At 39.6% G+C, this 27700-nt stretch overlaps 4 protein-coding genes across 5 annotated transcripts; 2 read left to right on the top strand and 2 right to left on the bottom strand.

The window, feature by feature from the left end:
• Positions 1-95: 95 nt before the first annotated feature.
• On the top strand, positions 96-6262 carry ccdc22 (coiled-coil domain containing 22). Its single transcript, XM_061301218.1, has 16 exons — positions 96-547; positions 977-1154; positions 1336-1468; positions 1973-2079; positions 2226-2310; positions 2777-2946; positions 3298-3513; positions 3604-3762; positions 4141-4260; positions 4336-4452; positions 4529-4630; positions 4735-4842; positions 4946-5041; positions 5184-5243; positions 5314-5388; positions 5562-6262. The coding sequence occupies exons 1-16, from the start codon at positions 498-500 to the stop codon at positions 5673-5675; spliced, it is 1890 nt and encodes a 629-aa protein (XP_061157202.1). The 5' UTR covers positions 96-497; the 3' UTR covers positions 5676-6262.
• Positions 6263-7927: 1665 nt separating this feature from the next.
• LOC133169237 (sodium-coupled neutral amino acid transporter 3-like) lies at positions 7928-15715 on the bottom strand. The gene is made up of 16 exons (XM_061301243.1): positions 15537-15715; positions 12257-12354; positions 12097-12166; positions 11393-11508; positions 11047-11120; positions 10872-10964; positions 10690-10771; positions 10377-10459; positions 10179-10237; positions 9977-10093; positions 9744-9823; positions 9555-9655; positions 9345-9469; positions 8897-9041; positions 8674-8777; positions 7928-8601 (listed from the first exon to the last, which is right to left on the bottom strand). Exons 2-16 carry the CDS (start codon positions 12310-12312, stop codon positions 8497-8499), a joined length of 1410 nt encoding a protein of 469 aa, XP_061157227.1. The 5' UTR covers positions 12313-12354; positions 15537-15715; the 3' UTR covers positions 7928-8496.
• LOC133169229 (solute carrier family 2, facilitated glucose transporter member 1-like) lies at positions 13988-22359 on the top strand. The gene is made up of 11 exons (XM_061301230.1): positions 13988-14467; positions 17431-17509; positions 19000-19092; positions 19777-19937; positions 20012-20252; positions 20562-20724; positions 20793-20980; positions 21216-21320; positions 21395-21496; positions 21605-21808; positions 21930-22359. Exons 3-11 carry the CDS (start codon positions 19015-19017, stop codon positions 22134-22136), a joined length of 1449 nt encoding a protein of 482 aa, XP_061157214.1. The 5' UTR covers positions 13988-14467; positions 17431-17509; positions 19000-19014; the 3' UTR covers positions 22137-22359.
• A 101-nt stretch (positions 22360-22460) lies between these two features.
• On the bottom strand, positions 22461-27413 carry mthfr (methylenetetrahydrofolate reductase (NAD(P)H)). Of its 2 annotated transcripts, none has more exons than XM_061272684.1 (12): positions 27257-27413; positions 25597-25858; positions 25293-25531; positions 25110-25220; positions 24844-25037; positions 24519-24769; positions 24081-24215; positions 23788-23968; positions 23501-23683; positions 23318-23419; positions 23125-23244; positions 22461-23040 (listed from the first exon to the last, which is right to left on the bottom strand). In XM_061272684.1, exons 2-12 carry the CDS (start codon positions 25842-25844, stop codon positions 22816-22818), a joined length of 1989 nt encoding a protein of 662 aa, XP_061128668.1. In that variant the 5' UTR covers positions 25845-25858; positions 27257-27413; the 3' UTR covers positions 22461-22815. The 2 variants fall into 2 exon arrangements, with proteins under 2 accessions (XP_061128668.1, XP_061128669.1); XM_061272685.1 differs by having other exon boundaries at positions 27274-27406.
• Between the last annotated feature and the right edge of the window lie 287 nt (positions 27414-27700).

Here is a 27700-nt window from a genome sequence, read left to right as displayed (position 1 = left end):
CGTGTTTCAATAATTCGATGCAAAAACCATTCCGCAACTTTTGTCACGAGACCGAAATCTTGATGCACGCTGGGAAATGCAGTCCTTTTGCTATTTGCTTTCATACTCATTCGTGCAAAAAGACTCCATCTCCAAGAAACCCATCTTGTTCTTTTTCCCCCCCTTATTAGCTCTCTATTATCTTTACTTTTCAACTAAAGGAGGCGTTCACTTGTCAAAATTATCTTGATTTGCAGTCGCATGACGTTAATTTCAGTCCGTCTGGAGCATATTTGTTAAGGATGAATCATACGCCTCTTTTGAGCAGAATGGACTTGGTGAGAGACGAGCTTCCGCCTGCAAACAAGTAGCTATATGCTAGCCGACTGTGGCTTGTTCTACTGTTTGGCTACTATGGAAAAGCCAAATTTCACACTTCACCCATTGACTGGTTGGTCTACAAGCTGCACGTTTTAGATGCACTTCTTGAATCCTGCGCGTTGATTCAAACAACCGACATGGAGGAAGTTGACAAAATCTTGATCCTCGCCCTAAAACAAGTCGGCACGTAAGTATTTGCTGTCATTAGGGTGCAAATGACAGACTGATCGATGGATGGATGGATGGATAGATATATACTCTTATTTATCCATAAGGTAAATTTACTGTCCCAGTAATTCCTACAATGAAAACCATACTAAGCAAAGCAGGCATATAGTTTAAAAAAACAAGAAAAATGTAAAACATCATGGTATCTATACAGATTTTCATAAATATAATAACACAAGAATCAATTGTATAATAAGCAGGCGCTTCGTGACATGAGAATCTGATAATCTGTAAATAAATCTGACATTTACTTTGATAATTGCTAGTCATCTATCCAGACTCTGTCAGTATGTAATGGCCATCATATGATCAAACATGTGGCCGTATGACTGTCAGCTTGCTGTTGGAAAAAAAATACATTCCAATACATTTGTTCTGCTTCTTGTAGCGAGCTGAGTGAGGAGGTTTGTAGTGTCAAAGACTTCACCAGTGAGCTGATAGTGGAGGCGGTGGTGAGATGCATCCGGGTGATCGATCCCGGCTTGGGCAGCGCGCTGCCAACCTCCCTCCCGCCTGGAATGTCTGCTCGCTTCAGGGTGGGGATGAGCCTGGCACAAGCATGTCAGGTAAAAAAAAAGATTGCCTTGTGGAGCACTTCTGTTTTAATTGAGCAAGATTAGTTGGAGCGAAAACCCCCAAATAACTGATATTGCTAAATAACTATGTCCGCTAAAGTTAGACAAGAGTACTAGTTGACAAGTAGTTAGAATACCTAACCTAATAATGAAATGGCAAACTTGTTTGCAGGACCTTGGTTATAAAGGCGAAATAGGTTATCAAACCTTCTTGTACAGCAGTGAGACAGAGATTCGCTCCCTGCTCATGTTCCTTGTGGAGAAACTGCCCAGGGAAAGTACTGAGGCCTCCGATCAACCATCAGGTACAGGATCACTGCCATTGTTAAACCTTTGCAATACTAGCTTACAAGTATAAAAATAACCTAATCTATATAAGCCTCTTCAACCTTTGATGCTTGAATGACTCATGTGGTGCAATAGGGAAGTCGAGAGACAGAGGATATATATATATATATATATATATATATATATATATATATATATATATATATATATATATATATATATATATATATATATATTTTTTTTTTTTTTTTAAATGGTCTACTTTGACCTAAATTAGATTTTGTGTTGACCAACGTAGGCAGAAAGAAACTATTGCTCATGCTGGATGTGAGTTTCCTCACATAAGCATTAAGCACATACTAATTTCTTCCTTATTGAGTCAATGTGTTGCTTTCGTCTAGTCTAGACAGTAACATAAGTCTGATTTTAAAGAGACAACGTGGTTGTGCTCTCAAGCAACTGCAGTCAAGTGTTTTGACATTTTGAGGAGTCCAACAATTTGTTTTGTCCCCCCTGTTCAGGCAAATCCACCATTCGTCAGAGAGCTATTGCTGCTGCTATTAAAGCCCAGCTGGTAGCACCATGGCTCCCTCCAAACTGCAGGCTACCACTGCATGGTGAAACACAAGTAACTCTTAAAAATTGTACTTTAATGTCAGGTTTGTCGTTGAAATATGGTCAGGTCATCCCGGGTCATCCCTTTTTTTTAGACATACCCTTAAGAACTCAGAGGCATATTCTATTGTCCACTAATGTGTGCTTTTCTGTCCATAGAGTTTAGGTGCAATGCACAGCTTCCATGTGCAGCCTCTCAGTTTACCTTACTGTATCAAAGATTCAGGGAAGGCATCACTGAAAGGTAGGAACAAAATGTCACTCGTGATTGATGATTAGTCATCTATTTCTATAAAGTCGACATCCGGGGTCAACAATCTTTAAATACTCAGAGAGACATTTGGACCGTCTCCTTTGGAAAAATGAAAATTCACCAGTTTACATAAAACGCTTTTCATAATAAAGTGAGCATAACAATACTTTTTGTTTTTGCTTGTATGTATCCAGTTTGCTTCTAAAGGGTGGCATTTTGCCCCTAAAATTTGAGACTGCAAGTAATTTTATGATGTATTCGCACGTGCGACCAGTAAATTTACAGATTTTGTTTGGTTAAATAAACGTCTGCCATCACTAATACAGTTAGAATAATGCATGAATATTTGCCTAACAAGTCTGTCTATATTTCTATGATGCTGACCTGTGCCCTTATTTGATATTTTTAGTTCACCATCTATTGCAATTGAACTGAAGTGTGTGTGCCATGATTTCAGAGATGAAAGACTACCAGCGAGATTTTCTTCCTCCTGTGACTGCTCAGCTCACTCGTAATGCCACTGTGGCAGCGTCCTTACTGGAACAGCACACAGTTGAGCTTAGTGCATCTCAGGAATGGGACAATGAGTGGAACAGTCAGGGACTCCTGTCTCGCCTTACTCCACAGGTAAATATTTTTTTTTCTTTGCTCCTGCAATTCCTGCAATCAAGTAGTTGCACAGTTAAGATGTTGTAGGCACTTCAAAATGGGCAGATTGGAAACTAAACATCCTTAATTGGGTTTATGGAAAGCATTTTGTCACAGGTATGAACATGAAAAAAACGTCCACGATTAACATAATAAATAGGAGGCTAGCACTGCACGTTCATTCCACTGTCAAAAGACTATGCCTGCGCCACTAATCTAAACAACAGAAAAGTATGTGTGACATCACAGTGAAAAGGTTGTTTATATAAACATTTCCGTACCCGCTCAAGAGTGGTCGTAAATGCTTAACAATTGTCTTCTTTCACGCAGGACTACAGGGCCCGAAAACTGACGCGGCTGCGTAAACGTATTGAGGAGCAGTTGCGCTCTGCTGCCCTTCCCCCTGCGGAAAGTGCCTTTGGCGCTCTTGGCGCTACCTCGGATTTGTCTGAAATACTACAATCCTTCAGGGGGTCCGCTTCTTCTGACCACAACCTGACCAAGGGCTCTCACTTCACCCATTCCCAGAAGTTCACTTTTACACAGGTGCCTGGTGTTGCAAATGCAAAAATCAAAACAACAAACAGTGTGTAATCATTCAGTTCTGTCTGCCTTTGTTTGCATGCATTTGATCAGGAGATAGACGCAGCACCATCCCCTGTGCGGCAGACAAATGATAACCATTGCAGTCAGCAGGAGGAGCTAGCGTCTTTGCAGCAACAATTTCAGCAGCTGTGCAGTGACGTCGACCAACTAACTACGGAACTGAAGCACCTGAGTGTCACTCATGCTCAGGTAGCACCGACCGGTTCAGTCTCTGACCCGCAATGAATTTTTTGTTAATCTTGTCACGACATCATCCACCCTGTAATGACAGAAAACACATGCCTCGAAACTTTACGATAGTTTTTTTCTTTGTCTGTCAGAGCATCATCGAATGTCATATGAGTAGTGATGAGAAAATGAAGCTTCAGATTTGCTTTATGAACCAGTTATATATATTTTTTCCTCTAATTGGCAATATTTGACTGAAAGCACAGACCTTTCTTGAAACCCACAGTGTCATCTAGAGGAGTGATAAAATATAACAATTGGTTCATGAAGCAAATTTGAAGCTTCATTTTCCTATCACTATAAATTATTTTACCACATATCCAATGCCCATCTTTGTAGGCACTTGATGAGCTCAAACAACGGGAGAGGCAGAACAATGAGCTGGAGGAAAAGATCCAGCTGAAAAAGAAAACCATTGATCTTTTACCGGACGCTGATAGCAACATAGTGGAGCTTCAGGTAAGCGAGATGAGTCCAAATGGATCTCTTTAAATGCGGCGAGGTCTTCAAGTTCATCTCAGCCTTCTCCTGCAGGCTCAGGTGGAGGCCAGTGCCCAGCGGGTGGTGAACCTGGCTTCTCAGTGGGAGAAACACCGTGCACCGCTCATTGAGGAACACCGCAGGCTTAAAGCGATCTGCAGTAATCAGGATGTAAGCATGCGCAGAAAAATCATTCCATTTCAAATTATTTTATATACAGTCGTTAATTCCATGCATTTTTATTCAGATGGAATCATCCAAAAAGCTGTCTGAAATCAAGATTCTACATGACAAAATCCGTTTATCAACAGAGGAGGCCAAGAAGAAGGAGGAAATATACAAACAGCTGGTATTAGAGATATTATAATATACAGTAAAATAACTCTCAAGTTCATTTGCATTACAGAGTATATATGCTTTTTTTCCTTAGGATTCTGCCATTTCTCGTTCTAGGTAACGGAGTTAGAAAGTCTTCCCAAGGATGTGTCTCGGGCAGCGTACACACAGAGGATACTGGAGATTGTGAGCAACATCAAGAAACAGAAGGAGGAAATCACCAAGGTAAGAAGGAACGCTAAGCGAGATTCAGATCCAGATTATGCTTGCCTTCTCTATGAATTCATTTACCCACCTTTTTGTTTCTTTTTTTTGCGCCTGACAACAGATTTTGTCTGACACTAAAGAACTGCAAAAAGAGATCAACAGCCTCACAGGAAAACTGGACAGGACTTTTGCTGTCACCGATGAGCTTGTCTTTAAGGTCCCTAAAACACAAGTGCTTTCTTTAGTAACTGTCTCATCATTCTATTAATAACTCAAAGCAAATTACCAAACTCCAGTGCCACTCGCACTTGTAGAAGGCAGTGTTTAATGTTATGTTTTATTTTTGTTATCACTGCCAGGATGCCAAAAAAGACGAGTCGGTCCGCAAGTCCTACAAGTATCTGGCTGCTCTACATGAAGTACAAACTGCATTCATTTCCCTCCCTACCCTTTGCAATATATAACTTCCTGTTTCACTGTCTTGTGTAGAACTGCAATCAACTAATCCAAACCATTGAGGACACTGGTACGATCCTAAGAGAGATACGAGATCTAGAAGAGCAGGTAGGATTTTAGATGTTGGACTCAATCCAAGAGGTCATGTAGCATTTTAACACTACGTTCAAATGAACATTTTCACGTTTCAAGCTCTTTATAATGTGCATCCAGCAGTACAAATCTTTTTTTTAATTTTTTTTTAATAGTGATTAAAAAAACGTTTTATCATTTGACCACAGATTGACACAGAAAATACTAACAAATTGGTGGCTAATCTGGAGAAGATCCTAGAAGACTACAAGGCCATTCGAAAAGAGAATTCTGCACTTGCTGCCAAGGTTAGAGACGGCTAACTCCGAGGCACCTACTGATGGTCAAGCTTAAAAAAAAACTGTTGTTGCTCTGAACTTGACTGAAGCAATTGCAATCGGAGAGCAACTTTTCTTCAAAAAGCGGTATTTGTACCACAGTAACTGAGCAAGCATTTTTGATATGTGATATTGATCCTGAAGCCTGATGGGGTTTTTTTTTTTTTTCTTTTTTAAATGTTAATCACAACAGCGGCTACACATGATCTAAGTTTCTAAAACCCACACTGGTTACTGAAAAAACTTGAGACAAAAATTATAATAAATGGAAATGTACTGAATGAATTAATGAAAGTCAGGCACCAGCAATTTTGTTCACTTGTTTTGGTACGCCATTCCAATCCTCACTGAAATCAAAATCGACAGCAAAAGGTAATGCCCCATTCTGCCTTCCTTTCTTTCTCATTGTTGAGGAAAAATAACATATTATTAGATCATCTTTTTTCTTGAATACAACAAGCACCCTTGTAATTTTTAGAATGAGCCGTATTTGAAATGAATGTTGAGTGAATGCTATTTGAATGTCATTTAGATCTATTATTAAAAAAGTTATCTATTGTTTCAAACAATAAGTGTTTGACTTCAGAATGTTTATGACCAGATCCCACACGAATATTCAGATCACACAATTAACAACCACATGCGCCATCAAAAATGTAATCAACCGCCATCACACAGCATTCTGCTCCAAATGTTGCAGAGTTGGGGCTCAGCAATGATGTAGCTTGGATGATGTCACAGTGATGGATGTTGAAATGGTGTCATGGGTACCCGAGATTACTAGTTGTGTTAAGTATCTTAGACCAGTTTCCTCACTCAAGTCTTAGTGAAATTAACCCACCGTGAAAAGTCATATTTTTGTTGTCAGTCGAACCTTAAAGATAATCAGCCATTTACACGTCTAAATAAATGCCAAAAAAAAAATCTGAATTTTTTTAAGAGCTTTTTTGATTTTGGGGAAAAAACAACAACTTTTCTTTAAGCCTTGGAACCCTTACCACGCTTGCAGTTTGAGAAGTCAGTCATGCTCTCATAAAGTTGATTCCGATCCAACAAGAAACTTTAGCAGGAGGTCATCAGGGTTGCATTGGCAGAAAAAATGTTGGGCTGGTTCAAGTGGGCGGTCTCAGCTTCAATATTCCCTCTCACATGCTGGCTGCCGTGCTTATAGTACAGTATTGGACTTTAATTTGATACTGAAGCAATTGCAGACAGACTCCAATCCTCGTGTGTAGCCTCATGCATAGCTTGAACATGAGCAGAAACTGAGAACAGGGGAGGGAGCTCGAGCCTGAACCTTAGGCTCAGGCGCTGTAGAAATGAGCTAGTGCTGTGACTCTGGGCTAGAGCATTGGAAAATTAGGACGAGACATAAAAAGGACCGTAAGACTGATGCCAGGGCTGAAAACTAGCAGGCTAAAACTGAGAAAGTTGGATGCGGACGTGCAGAAAACTGGCAGACATTGAAGTGTGCTATTTTCATCTGAAAGGACTCTCTCGTGTTGCTGATGTGGCAGGTCAGCAAAAGTTCAAGCACTTTCTTCTGCAGTCCATAATCAGGCACGTCTTACCAGTTTTATATTTGGTTTACCGTCTGCTTTAACCACCGACTCAGTTTTATGATGGGCTCATTTTGTCAAATGTTTGCGTAGGAGGGTGGAAAAACAACACTTAAAATGCAGGGCAAGAAGACAAATGCAAATCTGGCAACCGCGGGAGTGAACACAAAAGCTATAATCGTAACTGACAAGGATCAAACAGACAATAAGGCGATTTATCCCTTTTCAATAGCACTTCTCCTAATGTGATTCTCGGATGAGCTGGAACCAATCCAGGCTGACTTTGGGTGAGAAGTGGGGTACACCCTTGACACATAATATCCGCTGTATCGACAAACAATGAACTTAACGTGTAGGCTTTTGGAATGCGGGAGGAAACCGGAGTCCCCGGTGAAAAGCCACACAAGCGCAGAGAAAACATGCAAAATCCACACAGGAATGTCAGAGTTGAACACCGGAATCACAAATCTCTGAACTGTGATGCAGACGTGCTAATCGCTTGGCTGCTGTGCTGCCACAATGTCAATAAAAAGTCAATATGGGAATTGTTATGGTAATTTAATGGAGGTAATCTGTTTTCTCAGACACTGATGGTAGAATGATCATTACGTGAGCAAAAATAAGATAGACAAGATTGTGCACTATTGTGTACAAGATAAAACGAAAACACACAAACAATATTTTGACAATATTTATTAATGTTCACAACAAATATACAAAACCAAAGTAATTGGTTACCTTATACCAAATTAATTGGTTCACAGCATAGCCATGCAATACCACACTGTCTTTTGGACTGAGCATAACATTTCTTTGGCAGTTTACAAAGTACTGCTCTGCAGTATTACGAAGTAAAACACATCAAATGACCTTAAATGCCCCTCGCCCCAGAGTGTTTGGTCTTGTTCAATGTCCTTTTTCTGCTCCATTTTATAAAGCAATAATTAAACAAAGTCTTTTGCATGCAGACGGTAATTTCGTTCTTAGCGTTATACTCCACAATTTAGTGACATTTAGTGAAGATGGACAGTTGCGAGTACGGTAGCTTCCATGAGCAACGTAAGCGGGGCCGACACTACCTGGCGATGTGTCCTGAGTGGCTTACAGGGCACACTTGAACACACCATGGAGGAACAACGTGTCCTCTTGTAATTAAGGAGCGCCCCGAGCTCATGGTCAAAACCATCCAGCAGAAAGTTGATGACTGGAGAAGTGAGGATGCTGTTTCTCTAGATCTTGGAAGCACTTTAATGCCCGCCCAGACTTCGTTTTTCCCCACTCGTCCAATCGATTCCAATGAATGTAAGACTCATGGTCATAAATATAAACCCGAGTGCTGCGAAACATGCGGCCTGAAAACAAAAAACAAATAAAACAAGACATCAGTATGGGAGTCTTTCTTAAAGGCCTAATTGGAAACCTACTTGGATCTTGGGTCGGGAGTTCATGGGCTCTTGCTCATTGGGGATGATGCGGATGTAAAACAAGCCAGGAAGGATGAAAATCAGACTTGGAGCCGTAGTTGCCCCTTAATACAAAAAACAGAATTTACTAAAAAACAAAATAACAGTAAATGTATCACACTCTTTCTGTTGAAGTGCTGGAAATTTTAGAATTGGGACTGTGTTGGACAATCAAATGTGATACCTGTAATGCCAAAGATGTCTCGAATGTTTGGCACGAGGATGACCAGCAGGTTGACAATGCACAGCAGGCACAAGGCAATGACAATATGGCGCACCCAGTGGAAAGCCTTCCCAGGGAACAGAAGCTGCTGCAGGGCACGACGAATCTGGAGGAAATGCACACGTAGGATTTTACCGTAAGCACCTCAGACTACTCCACTCAGTTATTTCTATTTAGTTTTCCAGCATGCTTTTCTTTTGAAGATTATTCAAAATTTATGTCATTTATAGGCGCTGGAATTGTTTGTAGTTTATTCACAGTTTTTTTTAAATGCCATATAAAGTGTTAATAGATTGTTCTTTCACTTTTTTAAAGTTCTTCACTATCTGCCAGACTGTTGCTTTCTGTGAAGTGAGTTGTGTACTGCTGCCATACAGTAAAAAATTGTAAACGACGCGCATGTTCTTACAGGAAAGAGCACCACGGGGACTGTGAGAGTGACAGCGACCAGGACAGCCAATCGTACGCAGAGGATCAGCGTGTCCAGAGGGTCCACCTTACTGTAGGTATGGAGCAGCTCTGCCTCTGTGTTTTCTGTGCAAAAACACAAATTCACAACCAAATATCAAAGTTGAAATGATGACCTTTACGGTCAAAGTGACAAAGGTGTTGCACTCACGGTAAAAGGTTAGATAGCCAAATATGGCAGTGAGGAAGTACATAGTGAACATTCCAAGGATGGAAATATTGCCAATACTCTGCATTCTTCTCTTGGTTGGGCTTGATGGGATAAGATGAAGAAAATATTCATGATATCCAGCAATGGCAAAAAACAACAACATTATTTGCATTTTTTTTTCTGTCTTACTTTCTTAGTTCTGTGTAGATGGGAAGAACTTCAGGGTGACACACAAAGGCAAATGCCAGAATTGGAATCGCATAGGCTGTCTGCAAACAAAGTGGGAAAACATCTGTCCAGCTATTTGTCACACGCCATATGACATATCTCCGCTTTCATAGACAAACTTTATTTTAAGTAGCAAATTATGCTGCGATTGCAAAATGATCACAAGTGTTGAAGTTGATTTCATCTCTTCTTACCTCTTGATTGATCGTGAAGAATGTGGTGGTGCACATATCCCCGGTGGGTTCTGTGCTAACAGAGTAGTTGCCAAACAACTCCAAAGGACAGAAAATGTGAAATCTTTTGTAGATGACCTTTCATGACAGAAAAAGGGGATATAAGCACGCTATAGGAAGATGCTAGATGACTCTTTTTCTGTTATTTTTCTTATACGCTTACCGCAGAAAGGAAGAACACCATGCAGGAGAGAGAAAAGCCACTTGTGTAACCCAAATACCCTGAGGAGCACAAGACATTAGAATTGAGTCAGGAACACTGTTTATGATGGTAAATCCACAGTTTGGTGACTATTTTTTTTTCGAACCTAGGTCTGTAAATGACATCTTTGAAAAATATCTGAAAAAAAGTGAGAATTACCAAGGTGCTTCATGAGGGCCAAAGGAAGGATGATGCAGGCAGTGACTATGATGATGAGGTAATTTCCATTCATGTACCAGTCACTAGGTGATGAAAACAAAATAGACTTCTTTGAATGAAGCAGATAGTACACAACTACAGTAGGTCTATACATTTTTTTTTTATGTCAAGAAATCCAGTGTTTTTTTTTTCTCAATACATGCACATCAGAAGTTCTAAATGAATAATTGATTCCAATGCTCTTCTTGACCAGCTGCCAACTCAAATATTGTCTAAGGGATGACTCATTTGATCTATACGCATCATGACTTACTCTGAACCAGATGTTTGCCCGAGAAAAGCCTGGATGACCAGCGGTAGCTCCGACTTCACAATGAACAGGTAACTGGACATCGCTGCAAATAAAGGCAAATATTTATTGGCATTGCCTTTAATGTCAAAGCATAGGCATCATGGATTTGTCATCATTTAGATTTACATCCCATTCATATTGACCTCCAATGTTATGTAGTGTTATGATGACAGCTGCTATGATCTTTCCTGGCTGTCCAAATGCTCTCATGCCCAGGTGCTCATAGGCACGGATACCTGAGAAAACAACAAAACGAATTCACTCAAGAGCAAGACATTTCTATTTTGTGTTGTGTTCTAAATGCTTTTGAAGCCTTACCCACGACTCCAGCACTGCGTAGCAGCAGATGGATGGAGTAGGAGGATAGACATGCAATACATATCAACAGCACCCTGTTATACACACACAGTGGCAAGAAAATCACCTTTAAGGAGGGCAGAGAGTTGAAAACAAAGATTATGCAAATGGAGTAGGTAATAAATATAATATATATAATAATAATGCCGTATTTTCTATTATGGTTTGACGTACAAGCAACAGTCATTTCTAAAATCAGAGTCACAAATAAGTATGATTGGGCAACAGGAAGAGGAAGTTAAACGGACAAACACGAGGGAAGTCCCTCCAAAAGCAGTACTCTAAGGATTATGACACAAGCACTCACAGGAAAAGGATGATGCCTGTGTTGGACATGGCGTACGAAAGACCCAGAATTCCGCTGCCCATGATGGCGTTACTCAGGTTAAAGACAGACATTCCCAATGAGGTTTTACCCTCAAACTGAAAAGAGAATTAAGTTGAAATGGGAAACATCAGAGAAAAACCAAACACAACAGTGTTGTCACATTCAATAGCACTGCTACAAGTAATGCTCAATTTATAAAGCTCCATTCCAGCTCATACAAAATACTACCCATTATTCTGTTTTCTAAACTGCAGTAATATTAGTTATTCTTCACAGAGGATAAAGAATATATGCCTTTGCATGCCATTACATTATTTGTCTACAGGTACTGCTCCACTGATTGGACATAAATATCTGTTGCGTAAATATTTGTAACAATGTAACACCAATACTATTTACTATGACTTTTTACATTGTGTGTTAGCATTAAGCTAAACCGGCTTAGCTAAATTAAGTGTATGGAGTGGTTTTCCTTACAAATTCACTAGAGGCCTTGTGAGTTACATCAGCAACACGGCTGGTTTGTCTTGGCCACAAGTATTTCAAGTTTACATAAGTCAGCTTAAAAATATCTGTTAAAAGAACAAGTTTTTTGAAGAAACTGGTATGTTTGATTTATGACTCAAGTGGATGTAGGTGATTGATTATATGTATATTATATTCTCTTTTCTTGGCATGCTCACGTCAGTAAACTGGGTCGTCTTTGCGGGCCCGCTCTTGTGCTCTAGAAACAGCTGATCCTCTTGCGGGACTCTGGAAGTAGAAGATAGTAATTTAAATGTGAACAATAGAGTATAGAGTAATTTGCAATAAATCAACTTAAAGGAAGCAAGTTTAGCGTACTCTTCATCCATTGGCATGGCAGCTCCATGACCGTTTGACAGTTTCTCCATCTCCATATTTGGATGGAATTTAAAAGGGGGGAAAATGGAAGGGAAAATCTGAAAAAGAAGAATCAAAACGATTTTATGAGCATGCCTTATATATGAAGGTTGTTATTTCTTGAGACTTTACATGGATCAGTGAGTGGTCGGAAAGTCAATTTAGCAATTGTTTAGTTCAATCAAGAGATGTTTTGTGCTGCCATTTTTAATAAGCCAAATTCTCTCATCATACACAGTACAATCTGATTTTTTTTTTAAATTTCAATTCTATGTATGTTCAATAAAATAAACCAATCAATCAATAAAATACTGATAAACTTTAAAAGATTAGGAAATAAAATTAGGGGAAAAAAAACAACAGCTGCTATTCAGTTTTGTTTATTTCTATGTAATGCAACAGTACACAGTCACTGCGTCATAGGAAAAATAAAATAAGCAACATAGGAGTTGTAAATGGAAACGGTGTTCTGGCGTATGTCATAATTGTCAAAGTACACGACGACGCTCACCCGTCCAAAACAAACCTTTCTTCTCGTACTTTATCTCTGTTTGGTTTCCCGGTGGTAGCCAAAGTAAACGTCATCCTCAGGTCAAGTCAGATTGATCACAACAGTCATGATAGCCTTTTAGCATGGGGCTAATACAGGCCACTAGGATTTTTAATTATTCCAGTCCACAGATCAGTCATGTTATCAAAATGTCTGCAATGTTTTTCAAGGTAATGAAGATGATTTTCCCTAAATCACTTTTATTAACTCATAATCAACAAAAAGTATTGTTTGTATAAAATAATTAAAAATAATAGAAATAAATAGAAATAATTCTTTTTTGAAAAACAAAAAATAAATTCTGCAACATTCAAAATGAGAATGTATTTTTTGAAAAGACATTCAATTACGGTATAGTATTTAACTTTTTTTTTTTTTTTTTACAAAGCCTATTTATACTTTTTTAAAATCAAATGAATAAACACCTGGTCTAGACTGTTTCATTCCCTTACAATATTTACGACCAACCCGACGTTCCACCGCAGGCTACCACATGCTACAGTTTCCAGCTGGGAAAAAAAACAGCTCTAGCGTAAATACTCTTGCGGCCAAACTAAAAAAGTACACAGTGTACAGTCTGATCCATCATTGAGCATTTCAGGTCACTGACAAAGGTAACATTTGATCATATTGGACTTCAAATGAATCAAGTGTTTGTAGAGTCAACGTGATACTTGACTTTTTTATTCTGAATTGTATTTTTATACACAACATTCAATGAATTTCTTCAATTTGATGAGTACTTTCCCACGTATCTTGTCAACTAACATGCCTTCTTGTTTTCACAGTGGTAATTGTAGTTTGTGTAATGTTTTTAAGCTTTTGGCACATTTTCACTTTCTGTGATGACGGACAAAGTGATAAAAGCTGAGAATGACCTCCCTGTTCAAACGTGACCGCGTCGCTTTCTGGGTGTAGTCACCCGGCTCTTTCCAATACTGCCCCAACACAAATAGACATCATTAATGTCTATATTGCCGTACACTTGAGTATCTTGTTGCTTAATACCAATCCGCCCGTACATTTCATCCATGTACATCAAATCTAAATAAAACTTCCATTCTGCTATATAGAGATTTTCGAAGTCAGATACAGTAACAAGACTCAGAGTGTCATGTAACAAAAAAAATGACATTGGATTTTAGTGTCTATTTGGGAATGGTATATGGCTAATCATATGATGCCAAGAAAGCTTCAGATTGATATGTACAGTATGTTTTCAATATAATCCAGTATGATGTAAATAAACATTCAGCATTTAACCTTCACGTGGCCATCAGTATGAAAACGAATCATCTCATCTCACAAGCTCAACATCACAATCTGGGAAGTCACACTTTGTTCTTAGCTCTTTCTAATCTTCCTGTTTGTTGCTTTCAGGAAGAATTTTGAACTCCATCACATGAATTTACAATATTCTCACAACATCCTTTTTACCTACAGTAAATACTTTTCCAAGATTAGGTAACATCTTCCACAATAGAAAAGTCTTATAGCTTCCTTTTCCCCTCCTCTTTCCTCAGCGTATAGAATCAAACCGGATGCCTTCCTGCTGTGCAGCGACGCTCCTCGCCACTGACCACTGCGCCGCCACCTTTGCAAACATCCAGTCTTATTTTAAGGTTGGTTTCCAAGCTATGGCTACGAAAACCATTACTGTCTCCTGTTACAGCTCTAATCCACACACACCCTTTAAAATGTCCAAATCAGCTTCTCAGAGTTAAAAAAATATATATATACATTATTGTATTCAGATTTATTCTTGTTTTATTTTGTTGAACACATAATTTGAGCACCCAGTGTATGTATTTTGAGTATCAACAGAGGCGAAGCAATTCATTCTACAGAATTTCTTTTTTTTTTTTTTTTTTAAACATGATTTACACACTGACTCTCTGTATACTCATGTCGGTGCTGAACTACACTGCCACTGGTTGTAAAACTAAAACTTTGGTCAGTCATACCCATGCCAAATCTTCCACTCTTTCTCCCTTTTTTTTTTTTTAAATCTGATTTACTCAAAAAGTACATTAAATAGCCATTCAATGACCCCACCGGTTGTTGTTGTTGTGTCCTGAGCAAAGGTTCAAGGCTGCAGTCTTGTTTGGATTGACATTTTTGCTTTGTTTATCAGTTTTACCTAACAAAACAAAAAAAAATATTGCAATATCCATAAAACTTTGGTGGATTCGTAGAAATTGAGCCAGAAAAAAATGAAATTCTCTTTAAGTGGAAATTTAAGTAAATGTGCATAAAGAAAATCCAATGTGTTAAAATGGAAAACAGACACTAAAAAGCAATCCATCATTTTAAGGGGAGTTCCACGATGATGACATGGCAGCGGAAGTACATTACGGTATAAAGAAAGGTTTCACACTTGCATTAAACCTTAACACTTTTTATTTATGTCATTATGTAATCATTGTTACTATTTGGACTCAAAACTCTCCATATTTTCCTACATTTTCCTCCAAGGAGCAATAACAAAAACACATACACACCAAAAAGACAACTCACTAAAGCATGCTTGCACAACAAAACCCTACAAACTACTGAGTGAAATGTTGTCCAAGTTGAAGAGAGTAAACCTTCAACAAAGCACTTTTTCTTTTTTGGTGAGCAGAGTTCCTCTCGAAGTCAATGCACGTGGCAACAGTCAGTCTAGCTCATGCAAGTGTTGGGTGGACTTACCTCCTCAAGCGAGTCCAGATGACCCTCAGAAGTCGACGTTTGTGTCGTGAAGTCCTGCCACCGCAACGACTCTTTGGGCACAGGCGTAATTCAAGTTGTGTTTTGAGCCCTGAATAGAGGCGCACTGTGGCTCTGGGGAAGGTTGGGAAGAGAGGAACAAATATGGGAACAGGGAGTGAGAAGGGGGGGCTGCAAATGATGGGATCAAGTTTCTTGTGAGGTCACACGTGTAGGCACTCCTCTTCCTTTCCCCAAAACAAACCAATACATTAAATATGATTATATTAATTAGCTTGATCAATAGGGTATTTCTGAGATGACTGTGTCCTGTTCAGTGTTCTCACACAAAGACTTGTTTATACACTTTAGGAAGCTCCGGAGATAAGAGTAGAATCTGTTGAGCATATTATTATTACATAAGAGTCTGGAGTTAACAACCAGCTGTACTGTATATGAGAGCCAAGGTGGAAAAAGCTAGCTGTGCATTGCATTAATGTGGAAATGTAAATATATAAAGCGATGATCTCCACACAAGTGTGTGAGGCAACTGGAGTGCATGTCCTTTAAAACACCAGATGGTAAATGTTAAGAACGCTCCCATGAGTCTGTTTATGTGTGACTTCCACGATGTATGTACCTGCATTCAGAAAGGGGCGCTACAGTGATTTAGTACGGCGCTAAATAAAATCTTTGGACTTGATTGTTCCAATATGTGTGAGGGCGAGAGACATAAAACGATAGAACCGATTGTACACGTTGACTCTCCCTGAGAATTGGGTAAAAAAATATTTCTCAAAATATAGCTCTAAAATCCAATCTCCGTCATGCATAACGTTGCGTAACACTTCTTTCCAGCATATTCCAAAAGCAGCCTCGACAAAGGTTTTATGGACCGTAGCACATCCACCAGAAGTTCTGACTCTAATTCAATGTAGTCAGTCACATTTGTGATCAAAGTGAAGGTGGATTGTTTTTATAGATTTACAGTGGTTGTTTTTTTGACATTTATTGTTTTTGTTTTTACGTCTTAGTTTCATGATGAAATTATGATGAATTAGTAAGTATAGAAGAAAATCTGGATTGCACAAGTTTTTTTAGATCAAATTTAAAAACCAAAAAATTAAACTATCTAAAAAATCTGATGTGCTCAAAAACAAGCAAATACATTTTTGAAATCATGAAATATGTTTAGTTACACATAAAGCCAAAATATCCTGTTGACCAGTGTAATTAGTCATTTTGATTCAGCAACAGTACCCCAACTTCTTCAGTCAATGTTTGGGAGTTTGTAATGGACATAAATTACACTATGGGTGTTGTTTTTTTGTTTTGTTAACGAATGTAATTTCTGATATGCTGGTATGACTTCTTCACCAATTGCAATTTTTGTATAGACATGAAAATATAAGTTCAACCAATTTCATTTTTGATATGCTGGTATGACTTCTTCACCCAATTGCAATTTTTGTATAGACATGAAGATATAAGTTCAACCACGTCAGAGGATTGAAAAGGACTCCATCTGATTCTTTCTCTTTCTCCGTGAACTAACTGCAGCAGGTGTGCAGAGTCTCAGTATATATGATCACGTGTCACACTCTATGCCCATGCAGCGAGCAGCTGTTTTCAGTGAAAATACAGAGATAACTTCAAGGCAGTACTTCTCAGAAAAAAACAAACAAACACAAGAGACACATTTTTGGATATAAGACTATTTCAGTATAAAATGCTCAGTTTGAATTTCATTAAGGCATGTGTGTCCCGTCACAAGATCATTCTGTTTGTGTGACTGTAACATTCATTAAACCCTAATTAGCTATATTACGTCTCATCTTCTTGACATTGTGTTGTGACCATGTGGTTTCTTGTGTTTCCTCCCCTCTCTGCCAATCAGGACGATGATCTAGCCAGATCCACTTAGGACTGATGTCATTAAGCAGCTCAGTGAAGTACAGCACGTGGAATACTGAAAGGTTTGCGTGCATCTTTGCAGAGACCTGCGTTTACTCACATAGAAGCACCATGACCCTTTTTTAAAATGTTATCATAGATACCTATTGGATTACAGGATTTACTTATTTTTTTATTTTTTTTATTCCAAGTGTGTAAAAAGTCAACATGGAGTGCATTGGAGAGGTAATGTGTGTCTGATATAAAGCTGTATGAAAGAAGAAAACAATCTGGCAAGATTAGTTACAACAACTAATTAACATGTGAAATAACTACTATCTAAGAACCATGTTTGAAAAGTGAATATAATAATTGCAGAATGTTTTGTTTCTCTTTGAATTTGTTTCTCATTGGTGTTGACTAACTGTAGCTCCAATAATAACGTCCAAAAATATTGGAGTTCCCACCAAGTGTCAAGATTACACTGGTGCAGTTATTATAGAGGTCACAAATGTATATGTGACTTTCTAAAATCCTTCAGAGAAATTTGTTAATGTTGTGTGGCATCTTTCAAAAGAAAGTTGAGATCTGACATCAAATCAGGACAAGATTGTCTGACCTCGCTACCGTGTAAATGTGATGTTAAGTTAGTTTGTTGACAAATATTCAACTGTATACTCTGCCATTGTATACAGCAAAATGTAGTTAATTTTTCACTTTTGTACTGAATAGAAAAATGAATTAAGAGATTAACATTGCTATGAGGGTAGAAACCAAACACGCATGACTTTCCCAATAGTCCTTACAGTATGCGCAGTGACCGAGGCGCCTATAGTGATAGCAGTACTCTGTCGTAAAAAGCTTACCTACTTAAATTAAATGCAGTCGGACTAGACAGTGAGGGCAATGGCAAGTGGCCAGGAGTTTAGTTTCCTTTTATAAACAGGAACACACCGACCAGACACAGGAACAATTAAAATAATCTAAATATTAGACACAGATTATATTATTATTGTGGCGTGTGCAGTGTAACAAAATATTAAAAATATAAAACAGCAAAATATTACTATACGTATAAAGATCATATTTGGCTATCGTTATGCTGACAAAAATGGTTAGCACGTCTTCCTTCCAGGTGTCAGATTTGGATATGGGCTTCGGATTTCCTTTATGGAGTTTGCATGCATCATTTATTATATTATATTATATTATATTATATTATATTATATATTATATTATATTATATTATATTATATTATATTATATTATATTATATTATATTATATTATATTATATTATATTATATTATATTATATTATATTATATTATATTATATTATATTATATTATATTATATTATATTATATTATATTATATTATATTATATTATATCATATCATATCATATATCATATCATATCATATCATATCATATCATATCATATCATATCATACCATATCATATCATATCATATCATACCATATCATATCATATCATATCATATCATATCATATCATATCATATCATATCATATTATATTATTACGTATATATAACGTTGTTTTTTTATGACAGGTGACACCCCAGCTCATGATGGCCGTGGGCACAGCGGTGATCGGCTCCCTCCAGTTTGGCTACAACACTGGAGTCATTAATGCGCCTCAAAATGTGAGTGGCACCCAGTGTAAGATGCAAAGCTGGTAACTAGCAACCCAATAAAACTCAAAATAATGAAGTGGAATATTCTTCAAATATTTTTATTTATATGTTAACATTACTTTTTGTTGTTGAAAATTTCGGAGAGAAATTTAAATCTTTAACAAGCTCTCATTCTTCTTGCAAAAGATGTGTTCAGATGTCCGCAGTTTGACGCTTGCGCTTTGCGTGCTAATGTGAGTCGCTGAGAGGGTTTAACTCAAATTTGAAGTGACATGGAGTAGGTTAATGAGATTATACAATGCTATGTTGGCATCTTAAAGGATTACGAGGTTGAATGTTTTTGTTTATCGCGGCATAGTGGCGAGTGGTCTGCACATCTACCTCACAATTCTGAAGTTAGGGAGGGTTTATTTATTTATTTATTTATTTATTTATTTATTTATTTATTTATTTATTTATTTATTTATTTATTTATTTATTTATTTATTTATTTATTTATTTATTTATTTATTTATTTATTTATTTATTTATTTATTTATTTATTTATTTAAAGGTGCAAGGTCATCTCTTATCATGTACATTCCCATATACCGTATTCCCATTGAATCCTGAATTGTCATCCCTTGGTGAACCCCAACAAGTTAAGGTCACACAAAGAAATTTGTTGGGTTTTTGTTTCTCTTTGTGTTTCAGACCATTGAAAACTTCTACAATGAGACGTGGACCAGCAGGTTTTCTGAGCCCATTTCTCAGAGCACGCTAACAGCTCTGTGGTCCCTCTCAGTGGCCATCTTCTCTGTGGGTGGAATGTTCGGTTCCTTCTCAGTTGGTCTCTTTGTGAACCGCTTTGGCAGGTAGCCCGTTCATACTGACCCAATTCGGATCAATATGAATGAAATGGAATGAAATGAATTGTGTTTTTCTGAAGGAGGAATTCCATGCTCATGGCAAATGTACTCGCCCTTATCTCTGCTTTGCTCATGGGGTTCTCCAAGATGGCTGCCTCATGGGAACTACTCATCATTGGGCGTTTTGTGGTGGGCTTGTATTCTGGCCTTTCCACTGGCTTTGTGCCCATCTACGTGGAGGAAATCTCCCCGACGTCTCTCCGCGGAGCAATGGGCACTCTGCATCAGCTGGGGGTTGTTATCGGCATCCTCTTGGCACAGGTAAAAAACTTTTTCCTCATCCAACAACCAAAGCAAACTCCAACAGTTTTATTCATTTATTGATTTTAGCCTGATGTACAAGAGACGAATTGAGGGCAGATTCAGATTTGGCACCAAATAAATCATTTAGACAAATGTACTTACTTTTTACAATATAACCGGGTCATAGTCCAAATTTTATAATACTGTGTACGGTTATTAATTCATTTAAGCTGAAAAGGACATTTAGTTCAAGTTTTTTGGCTTTTACTTGGAATACAACATTGACAGTTATTATGGACATAACAGTGTCCCTTACATGTTGCGCAGATTTTGGGGATGGAATCCATCATGGGAAACGATTCCCTCTGGCCACTATTGTTAGGGTTCACTTTACTGCCAGCCGTTGTGCAGTCCGTCCTGCTGCCCTTCTGCCCGGAGAGCCCCAGATACCTCCTCCTCAACTGCAACGAGGAGAGCAAAGCCAACAACGGTGAGACACACAGATTACTGCTCCAAAAATGTATTTGATGCAATTTATCTGATACAATCATTTTGCAGTGTTAGTGAAGCTCCGTGGCAGCGCCAACGTGAGCCAGGACATGATGGAGATGAAGGAAGAGAGCCGGCAGATGATGGCGGAGAAAAAAGTGACCATACTGGAGCTTTTGCGCTCCCCCGTCTATCGCCAGCCTGTCCTTGTTGCTGTGATGCTGCAGCTCTCCCAGCAGCTGTCAGGGATCAACGCTGTAAGTTGGCCAGCGACTCTTACATTTTCTACTCAGATGTGATTTGAATTGATGGCTGTTTGAAACATCAAGCATCAAGTCAGATACATTTTCAAATTGTAATACCCGTTGCTTCAAATAGTGTTTATTTATTCCCAATTGTATCTTTTCACCATTTTACTACACTGCTTCCAGTACATGTTTGTGGATGTTTTATATTTTTGTTGTCAATTCTTTTCTTGTTCTCCCCTTTGAGGTGTTCTACTATTCTACTGGAATCTTTGCAAAAGCAGGTGTGTCCCAGCCTGTCTATGCAACCATCGGAGCAGGAGTGGTAAACACAGCCTTCACAGTTGTTTCTGTAAGTAACAAAATCAACATTTTAGAAAATGTAATAGCTCAAGTTCAGAATGTTGGCGTTTTCTTTTTCTGCAGTTGTTTGTGGTGGAGCGTATTGGGAGAAGGCCACTCCACCTGACTGGTTTAATGGGAATGGCAATTTCAGCGGTTGCTTTAACTCTCGCTATGGCCTTGTTGGTAAGTGTATGAAAAACGACGATTATTTGATATTGTAGTGATTTGGCGTTTGCGATATGTAGTTGTAACAATTGTTGTGTTCCGACTGAGAGTTGCTGTGTTCCACAGGATCAGTTCAGCTGGATGTCCTATGTGAGCATCATAGCCATCCTAAGCTTTGTAGCCTTTTTTGAAATTGGCCCAGGCCCCATCCCGTGGTTTATTGTGGCAGAACTCTTCAGTCAGGGGCCACGGCCCGCTGCCTTCGCAGTTGCTGGCTTCTCGAACTGGTCTGCTAATTTTGTAATTGGCATGAGCTTTCCCTACGTTGAGGTGAGGTTGTTGTTTTTTTCGTCCTAAAAAGTCAAATAAGTATCACCTTAAATGCAGCTCGGATAACTTGCTCATCTTGATCAGATGAAGGCATTCACTCTTTTTTTTCATCTCTCTTCAGCAACTCTGCGGGCCCTACGTCTTTGTCATCTTCACTATTTTCCTGCTGGGCTTCTTTGTCTTCACTTACTTCAAGGTGCCTGAAACCAAGGGACGTACTTTTGATGAGATTTCCGCAGGCTTCCGACAACCGACCGGTCGCGGTGCCGATAAATATTCGGCCTCTGAAGAATTCAACACACTCAGGGGGGATGATCCTGACCTTTGAAAGCTCTTCTCAAATTTTCTACATCGGGGTACACTTTTTAATCCCATTTCATCTGGTTGTTAGGCCCAAATTCCTACGATGACTTCTAGTCCATTCACAGACTGTCAAACTGGGTCGAGTCACATGCTCTGTTCCGTTTTTGTCTTTAAAGGAAGAAGGGCTTGTGTTTCACCAATCACGCAAATACATTGTCGTTATGTCAATCCCATAAAAATAAACCCCCTAGCCCTGAAAAGTGCTCAGCGGTTTCATCTCACTTCTGTGTAATTGTTAGTTACTGATAATATCCAAACAGGAAATCATTTGGACACCAGGCAAGACAAATAGTTTGTAAAACGTTTGCTAGCTTTAATAGGTAGCAAAAGTAGTGTTTGCCCACACTAGCACACGGAGTAATGACCATTAAAAACACATTTCACAGCAATTTCAAAAGTGGAGTTAAAAAGCTGAGCTCAGTAAATAGAAATTTAAAACACACAAAAAACACAGTCGGAGTAACGTGGCTAAAAGAAATGACTTCATTTTTGCCTTTCTGGCTTAATTCCTAAAAGTACAACGAAAATGAAATACTGACTGATAATAGTGTGAAGTAAACATTTCCTTTCTAACAGCAGCAGCACTCCACAATAGCTTAGGGGTGCTTCTTTTCATCTTTTTATAAAAACAATACATACTATCATCAAACTGATGATGACACTTGAAGGAGTGTTGACTTTGAAGAAGCGTCCAGCTGTTCAAACATGTCATCGATAACCCGCCACAGGCAGTTGTCCAGCGGGAAGTCATTGTCCACCAGATTCACCAGGAAGTAGTTGTCATGAATATACTTGATGATCATGCGAGAGGGTGACTCGTCTTCGTACAGTTTGGCCCACTGTTCGATCCACAAGGCAAATGCCTCATCCTGAGCGAAATAGCAGGACACGCTCGTCGTTTCAGGCAACATGACACATTGGTGGAGTTCACACAAACGTCTGACGGAGCTCACCTTCCAGAACATAAAGCTGACCGGATCCACAATGGTGGGCTGAACAATCTCCCTGCCGGGGAATATCCCCCACGTGACAGCATTGGGTTGCATGTCGGGAGCGTTGGTAAGGTTACGGCCCTTTGCGTACAAGAAAAGGTTACGCATTGACGGAGACAAATCGGGAGGAGCACGGCTTCCTGTTCAAACTTACGTGCACGTTAACAATGTGGTAGTTGACGCGGGGTTCGTACTTCTTCAGTACTTCGAGGAGAGCAGACACATTTTCGCTGGAGGTGAAGAACTCCAGATAGGCCTGTCGGATAGAAATGATTGAGGCGACGCACTAAGATGACCTAGCTAAGCGACACCGTTTCATGCAGAAAAGCGGTCGTACTTTCTGAAAGACGTAGCCGCCGGGAGGGCCCCAGCCCACTATTGGGTCTGTGGAGGGTTTGCCGTTGATGTTGGGCTGAGAGTTGATGGTGAGAATGCCTCGTCTGTTGACTTTCTCTAGTTCATCCTTCAGCAGATTGGTTTCCTGGGCCAGTGGCTCATCGTTCCATGGCAAGCACATCACCTGACAAAGAGGAACGCTTAGCACGTGAAGCATAATTACAGAGTCCTGTGATGTTTCTTACCCGTCGAGGTACCACTGCCCTTGCTGCAAAGGGATCTACCTACCTTGTGCCCGTTTCGATTGGGCTGGGCTGTGATGTAGCAGGTGAAGACCTCATAGACACTCGCCTCATTCTTCAGCTCCTCTCCCCACATCTCCAGCAGGGCATCTTTGGATGACTTGCTCTTCAAGTAGAACAAGTAGTAGTCATTTAACTCACCAAATGCTGGAGATGAGGAGTTACCCCTGGTAAGAAAATCAACAACAGATACATGACCTTTCAACTATTCAATGTTTTTCTTTTCATTGAAAGCAATAATAAACCACAATCCTTTCATCTCCTTCCCAAATGTCTTACCATCTGCCATTTGGGAATTCATCCCAATCCTGGGTTCTGTATATGTAGCTCTTGGGCCTGGATGCCCAGAAGATGGGTCGCACGTCCTCAACCTTTCGCTTGGGATGTGCACTCACCGCCCAGGGAAGCGGCCGTCTGACAAAGAAAACAAGCTCCTTGTTGGAAAACAGTGCAGGCTATGCAAAACTTGCGACATTTGTGTTGTGTAATAAATGTACCCATACATATGAGATGCACGTTTATGTCTGAGAAGCACTGAATTAGATTAATAAGTTTGATTGACTCATTTTACAGTGGCCTTTTATTACGGGCAGCCTAACTAACCTAAGGTAGCATAAATATCTTGACTTGTCACACTATTGACACAATACACCAACACATCTTAAGGCCAATTTCTATTTTTGTCCAGTATGTTTGGCAGCCACTTGGATCCCTCACCTCGGGTCTTCTATCCACAGGCCGAGCTGCCGGAGCACTTCCATGGTGGCGACTTCTCGATTTAGGGTGTAGAAGTGCAGCCCGGGCACCTTGCCACTTTGCAGCAACACTTTGCACATCTCCACCGCTAGTTGGATTCCATAGTTGCGAATGGCCGCGTCATTGTCTTTGATGGGCTCAATGACTTCCATAATCTCCTCTGGCACCTCCAGTTTTGAGAGCTTGACAAGCTGACGCAGAGACTGGTAGCCCTGCAGGCAAACGCACTTGCATTATGTTGCACTTCCTAACTAAATGGTCTGATACTAAGTAATCACCATGTTACCTGAATGGGGAAGATCCCAGGAAGGATGGGACACGTGATCCCAATTGCCCGGCAGTCATCAAGAAACTTCAGGTAGGTTTCTGCCCTAAAAAAGAGCTGCGTGATGACAAAGTTGGCTCCGGAGGTTACCTTCTCCTTCAGGTGTCGCAGATCTTCCTCATAGCTTTCGGCTTCGGGGTGGCCGGTGGGGTAACCTGTGACGCACACGAACGTTGTCATCAACAAGTAGTGGAAATCAAGCTGCGCGGTATGTAACACCATTTTACCTGCTACACATATGTCAAAGTAGTCATCGAACTCTGATCGGATGTGTTTAACAAGGTCGCCGGCATAGTTGAAGCAACCTTCCTCGTCATCCCAGTCTGCACCCATCGGATCTATGGATTTATCACATTTTAAACAAAATACTGCAGCGTATTCCTGCAGAGCCACAAGGCAAAATCAATGACCTCCTCTTAAAGCCATGATGTTTTTCAGGCCCAGGTGCTTGGCTTTGGCCAGGTAGGCCGTGATCTTGTCTTTGCCCTGGCTGCAGCACGTTAGGTGGAGGATGGTCTCCAGGCCACAATAGTTGACTGCCGTGCTGGCAATCATCATGGACGACGTCTCCTTGTCTGAACCCGGATCTCCGGCGGGATGCCACGTAATGTCGATGAAAAGTGGCCCCCCGGAGCCCATACGGTCAAATCTGAAAACACAATCACATGCGTCAATCCAATCCGTCATATGCAAAGTGCTAAGTGACACGCGTACCTCGAAATGAGATTGACTGCACCGGGGGCTGTCCGCGGGGGAAAGAATTCGAGAGAGAACCAGTGGTCCCCGGACTCGATCCTCCTCCTCATCTTGTCCCGCAGCCTGTCTGAACGATCCGCGTCCAACACTGGCGTGGAACACCGGGAGCTGTCCTTGGAGCTCTCCCCGCCACTGGTGCCCGCACCGCTGGAGTCACTCTTGCATGACTGCCAGGTCCCATCGGATTGTGGAACCTGGTTCACCATGATTGGAAATTACTCTAAAGAAAGACAAAGGTACAGAAAGGCAGTCACATACAGGTCAAGGTTGTGAACAGCGCACAATGAATATGCTCTACTTACTGTTTTTCAATTGATTGTTTTCAGTGGTCAAAAGTAGAATTTTAAGGTGTGTATTTTGATTGAGTATTTTTCTGACTACTTTTTGCTTTTATGCCCTGCACTTGTATATTTGAATATTTCTGTACATTCTATTACATTCTTTCTCAAAATAAATTGGTTACTTTTACAGGCCTCTGCAGAACAGACATTAATAGAGCAAAGTCAAGTGTGGTTAGGATCTTGATTAATTGAAATCTTGGGTGGAGAATTAAAAACAAATACATAAATAAGATAAAAGCAGTGGAATGGCGGATAATGAACCAAGGATCAATAATGACACACCAGAGCCGGTAAATCAAGATTCCCAAAACGACGAGGACCTTATTAAGATTTATTTGATGTTGGTCCCGAGAGTGATTCAAGTTTTGTTTTAAAACCACTAGCTTCCGAAATGAAAAAAATCTCAGTCGTAATCATATGAAACGCAAGTAAAATTAATTTTTGCAGTTATCAAGAGCATATCATATCATACTCATATGAACACTATGCAATTTTGTTGTTGTTTGAAGTTATCAAAATTGGTATTTCTTGGCATTCTTGATTTTTACTTAGGAAAAAGGGGTTAACCGCTTTTCTACTTTTGTTTTTCTACTTTTGTTTGTCTTTTTTAAAACGAGAATGAGTACTTCTACAAGTAACGTGTGGAAGTACTTTCTCTGATTGTTTTATATTTTATACCCAAGAAGCATTTTTCCTACAAATATCGTTTCGGTTATGACTTCAGTGTGCTGTTTCGACTTACATACAAACCCGTGTAGGTACGAAACTCCATCGTAAACAGAGGACCCCCGACCGTATTTAACCCCATCTCAACTTGCGTTTTCAAAACATCAAAGTATAACGAAACAAATTGAAAAGCAAATATTAGCGTGCAACAAACGCAGACTAATCTTTTTAATACGAAACACAAGCAAGCATTCCATCTCCAAATTCCGCCCGTCTGCGTTCGTTAGCTTCTTTGTAACGGAGGGTGGAGATACATTACGAACGGAGAGAGACAGGATCATTATTTAGACACTCGGTTGGGGGCAGAATAGCGTGCACTATTACCTAGTTGCAACGGAAGACGTAATTAAAGTTTATTTGAACGTGTTAGCTAGTTGCAACGGGAGTCATAATTAAAGTTTATTAGAATGTGTTAGCAGCAGCTCCTAGTGGAGCAGAGCTAGCAACCTGACACCACTGACTGAACATAAAAATAATTCCACGTGCTTTACCATTTTACAGGCTGAGCCTAGCATATTATAAAAGCGTAAGTCAAAGTGGTTAGTTCTCACTTTTTTTCCAGTCGCACCTCTTTGAATCGCTGGTGTTCCAGGATTCCCACAAAATAAGTGGGTGGGCAAAAGAGGCGACAGCGTGGAGGTACGGAGGAAGTCTAATCCATGACATGAGCTGTCCACCAGGTGGCGGTGTAGGCTTGACGACGCATTCATGTTCTTCTGGTAAAGTCGGAAATGGACAGAAAAACGTTTAGACGAGGTCAATTTAAGTTCACTTGTTTTTGTATTGCATTTGTATTTTTTACTTCTATTTTATACTCCTAAACTTCTATGAAAGTTCAGAGCATCAGTGACCCTATCCTCCATATTGACATTTCTTAGATCCACATTTTCCATATAAAGTATAAAAGAATCTCAAATGTTTTGATAGAGTAACAGCTCTCCATTTTTAATGTAAGTTATCTACTTAATAGGTACATTTGTGGACTGTTTCTTCAT

Source organism: Syngnathus typhle, linkage group LG2, assembly GCF_033458585.1.
Source record: "Syngnathus typhle isolate RoL2023-S1 ecotype Sweden linkage group LG2, RoL_Styp_1.0, whole genome shotgun sequence".
Taxonomy (NCBI): Eukaryota; Metazoa; Chordata; class Actinopteri; order Syngnathiformes; family Syngnathidae; genus Syngnathus; species Syngnathus typhle.
The sequence above is the reverse complement of the archived record's forward strand: the minus strand, read 5'-3'. Positions and strand labels throughout refer to the sequence as shown.

Excerpts from the sequence above, each read along its gene's own strand:
- ccdc22 (XM_061301218.1), top strand. The coding sequence starts at position 498 with ATGGAGGAAGTTGACAAAATCTTGATCCTCGCCCTAAAACAAGTCGGC. Across the intron at positions 3,763-4,140 it reads TGAGTGTCACTCATGCTCAG|GCACTTGATGAGCTCAAACA; the intron begins GTAGCACCGACC and ends CCATCTTTGTAG. Across the intron at positions 4,631-4,734 it reads AGGAAATATACAAACAGCTG|GTAACGGAGTTAGAAAGTCT; the intron begins GTATTAGAGATA and ends TTCTCGTTCTAG.
- LOC133169237 (XM_061301243.1), bottom strand. The coding sequence starts at position 12,312 with ATGGAGATGGAGAAACTGTCAAACGGTCATGGAGCTGCCATGCCAATG. Across the intron at positions 9,824-9,976 it reads TCTTCACGATCAATCAAGAG|ACAGCCTATGCGATTCCAAT; the intron begins GTAAGAAGAGAT and ends CTTTGTTTGCAG. Across the intron at positions 9,470-9,554 it reads TGGCTATCTAACCTTTTACC|AAAACACAGAGGCAGAGCTG; the intron begins GTGAGTGCAACA and ends GTTTTTGCACAG.
- LOC133169229 (XM_061301230.1), top strand. The coding sequence starts at position 19,015 with ATGATGGCCGTGGGCACAGCGGTGATCGGCTCCCTCCAGTTTGGCTAC. Across the intron at positions 19,938-20,011 it reads TTTGTGAACCGCTTTGGCAG|GAGGAATTCCATGCTCATGG; the intron begins GTAGCCCGTTCA and ends GTTTTTCTGAAG. Across the intron at positions 20,981-21,215 it reads AGCTGTCAGGGATCAACGCT|GTGTTCTACTATTCTACTGG; the intron begins GTAAGTTGGCCA and ends CTCCCCTTTGAG.
- mthfr (XM_061272684.1), bottom strand. The coding sequence starts at position 25,844 with ATGGTGAACCAGGTTCCACAATCCGATGGGACCTGGCAGTCATGCAAG. Across the intron at positions 24,216-24,518 it reads CTGTGGATAGAAGACCCGAG|ACGGCCGCTTCCCTGGGCGG; the intron begins GTGAGGGATCCA and ends TTTCTTTGTCAG. Across the intron at positions 23,245-23,317 it reads ACCACATTGTTAACGTGCAC|GGCCGTAACCTTACCAACGC; the intron begins GTAAGTTTGAAC and ends TTGTACGCAAAG.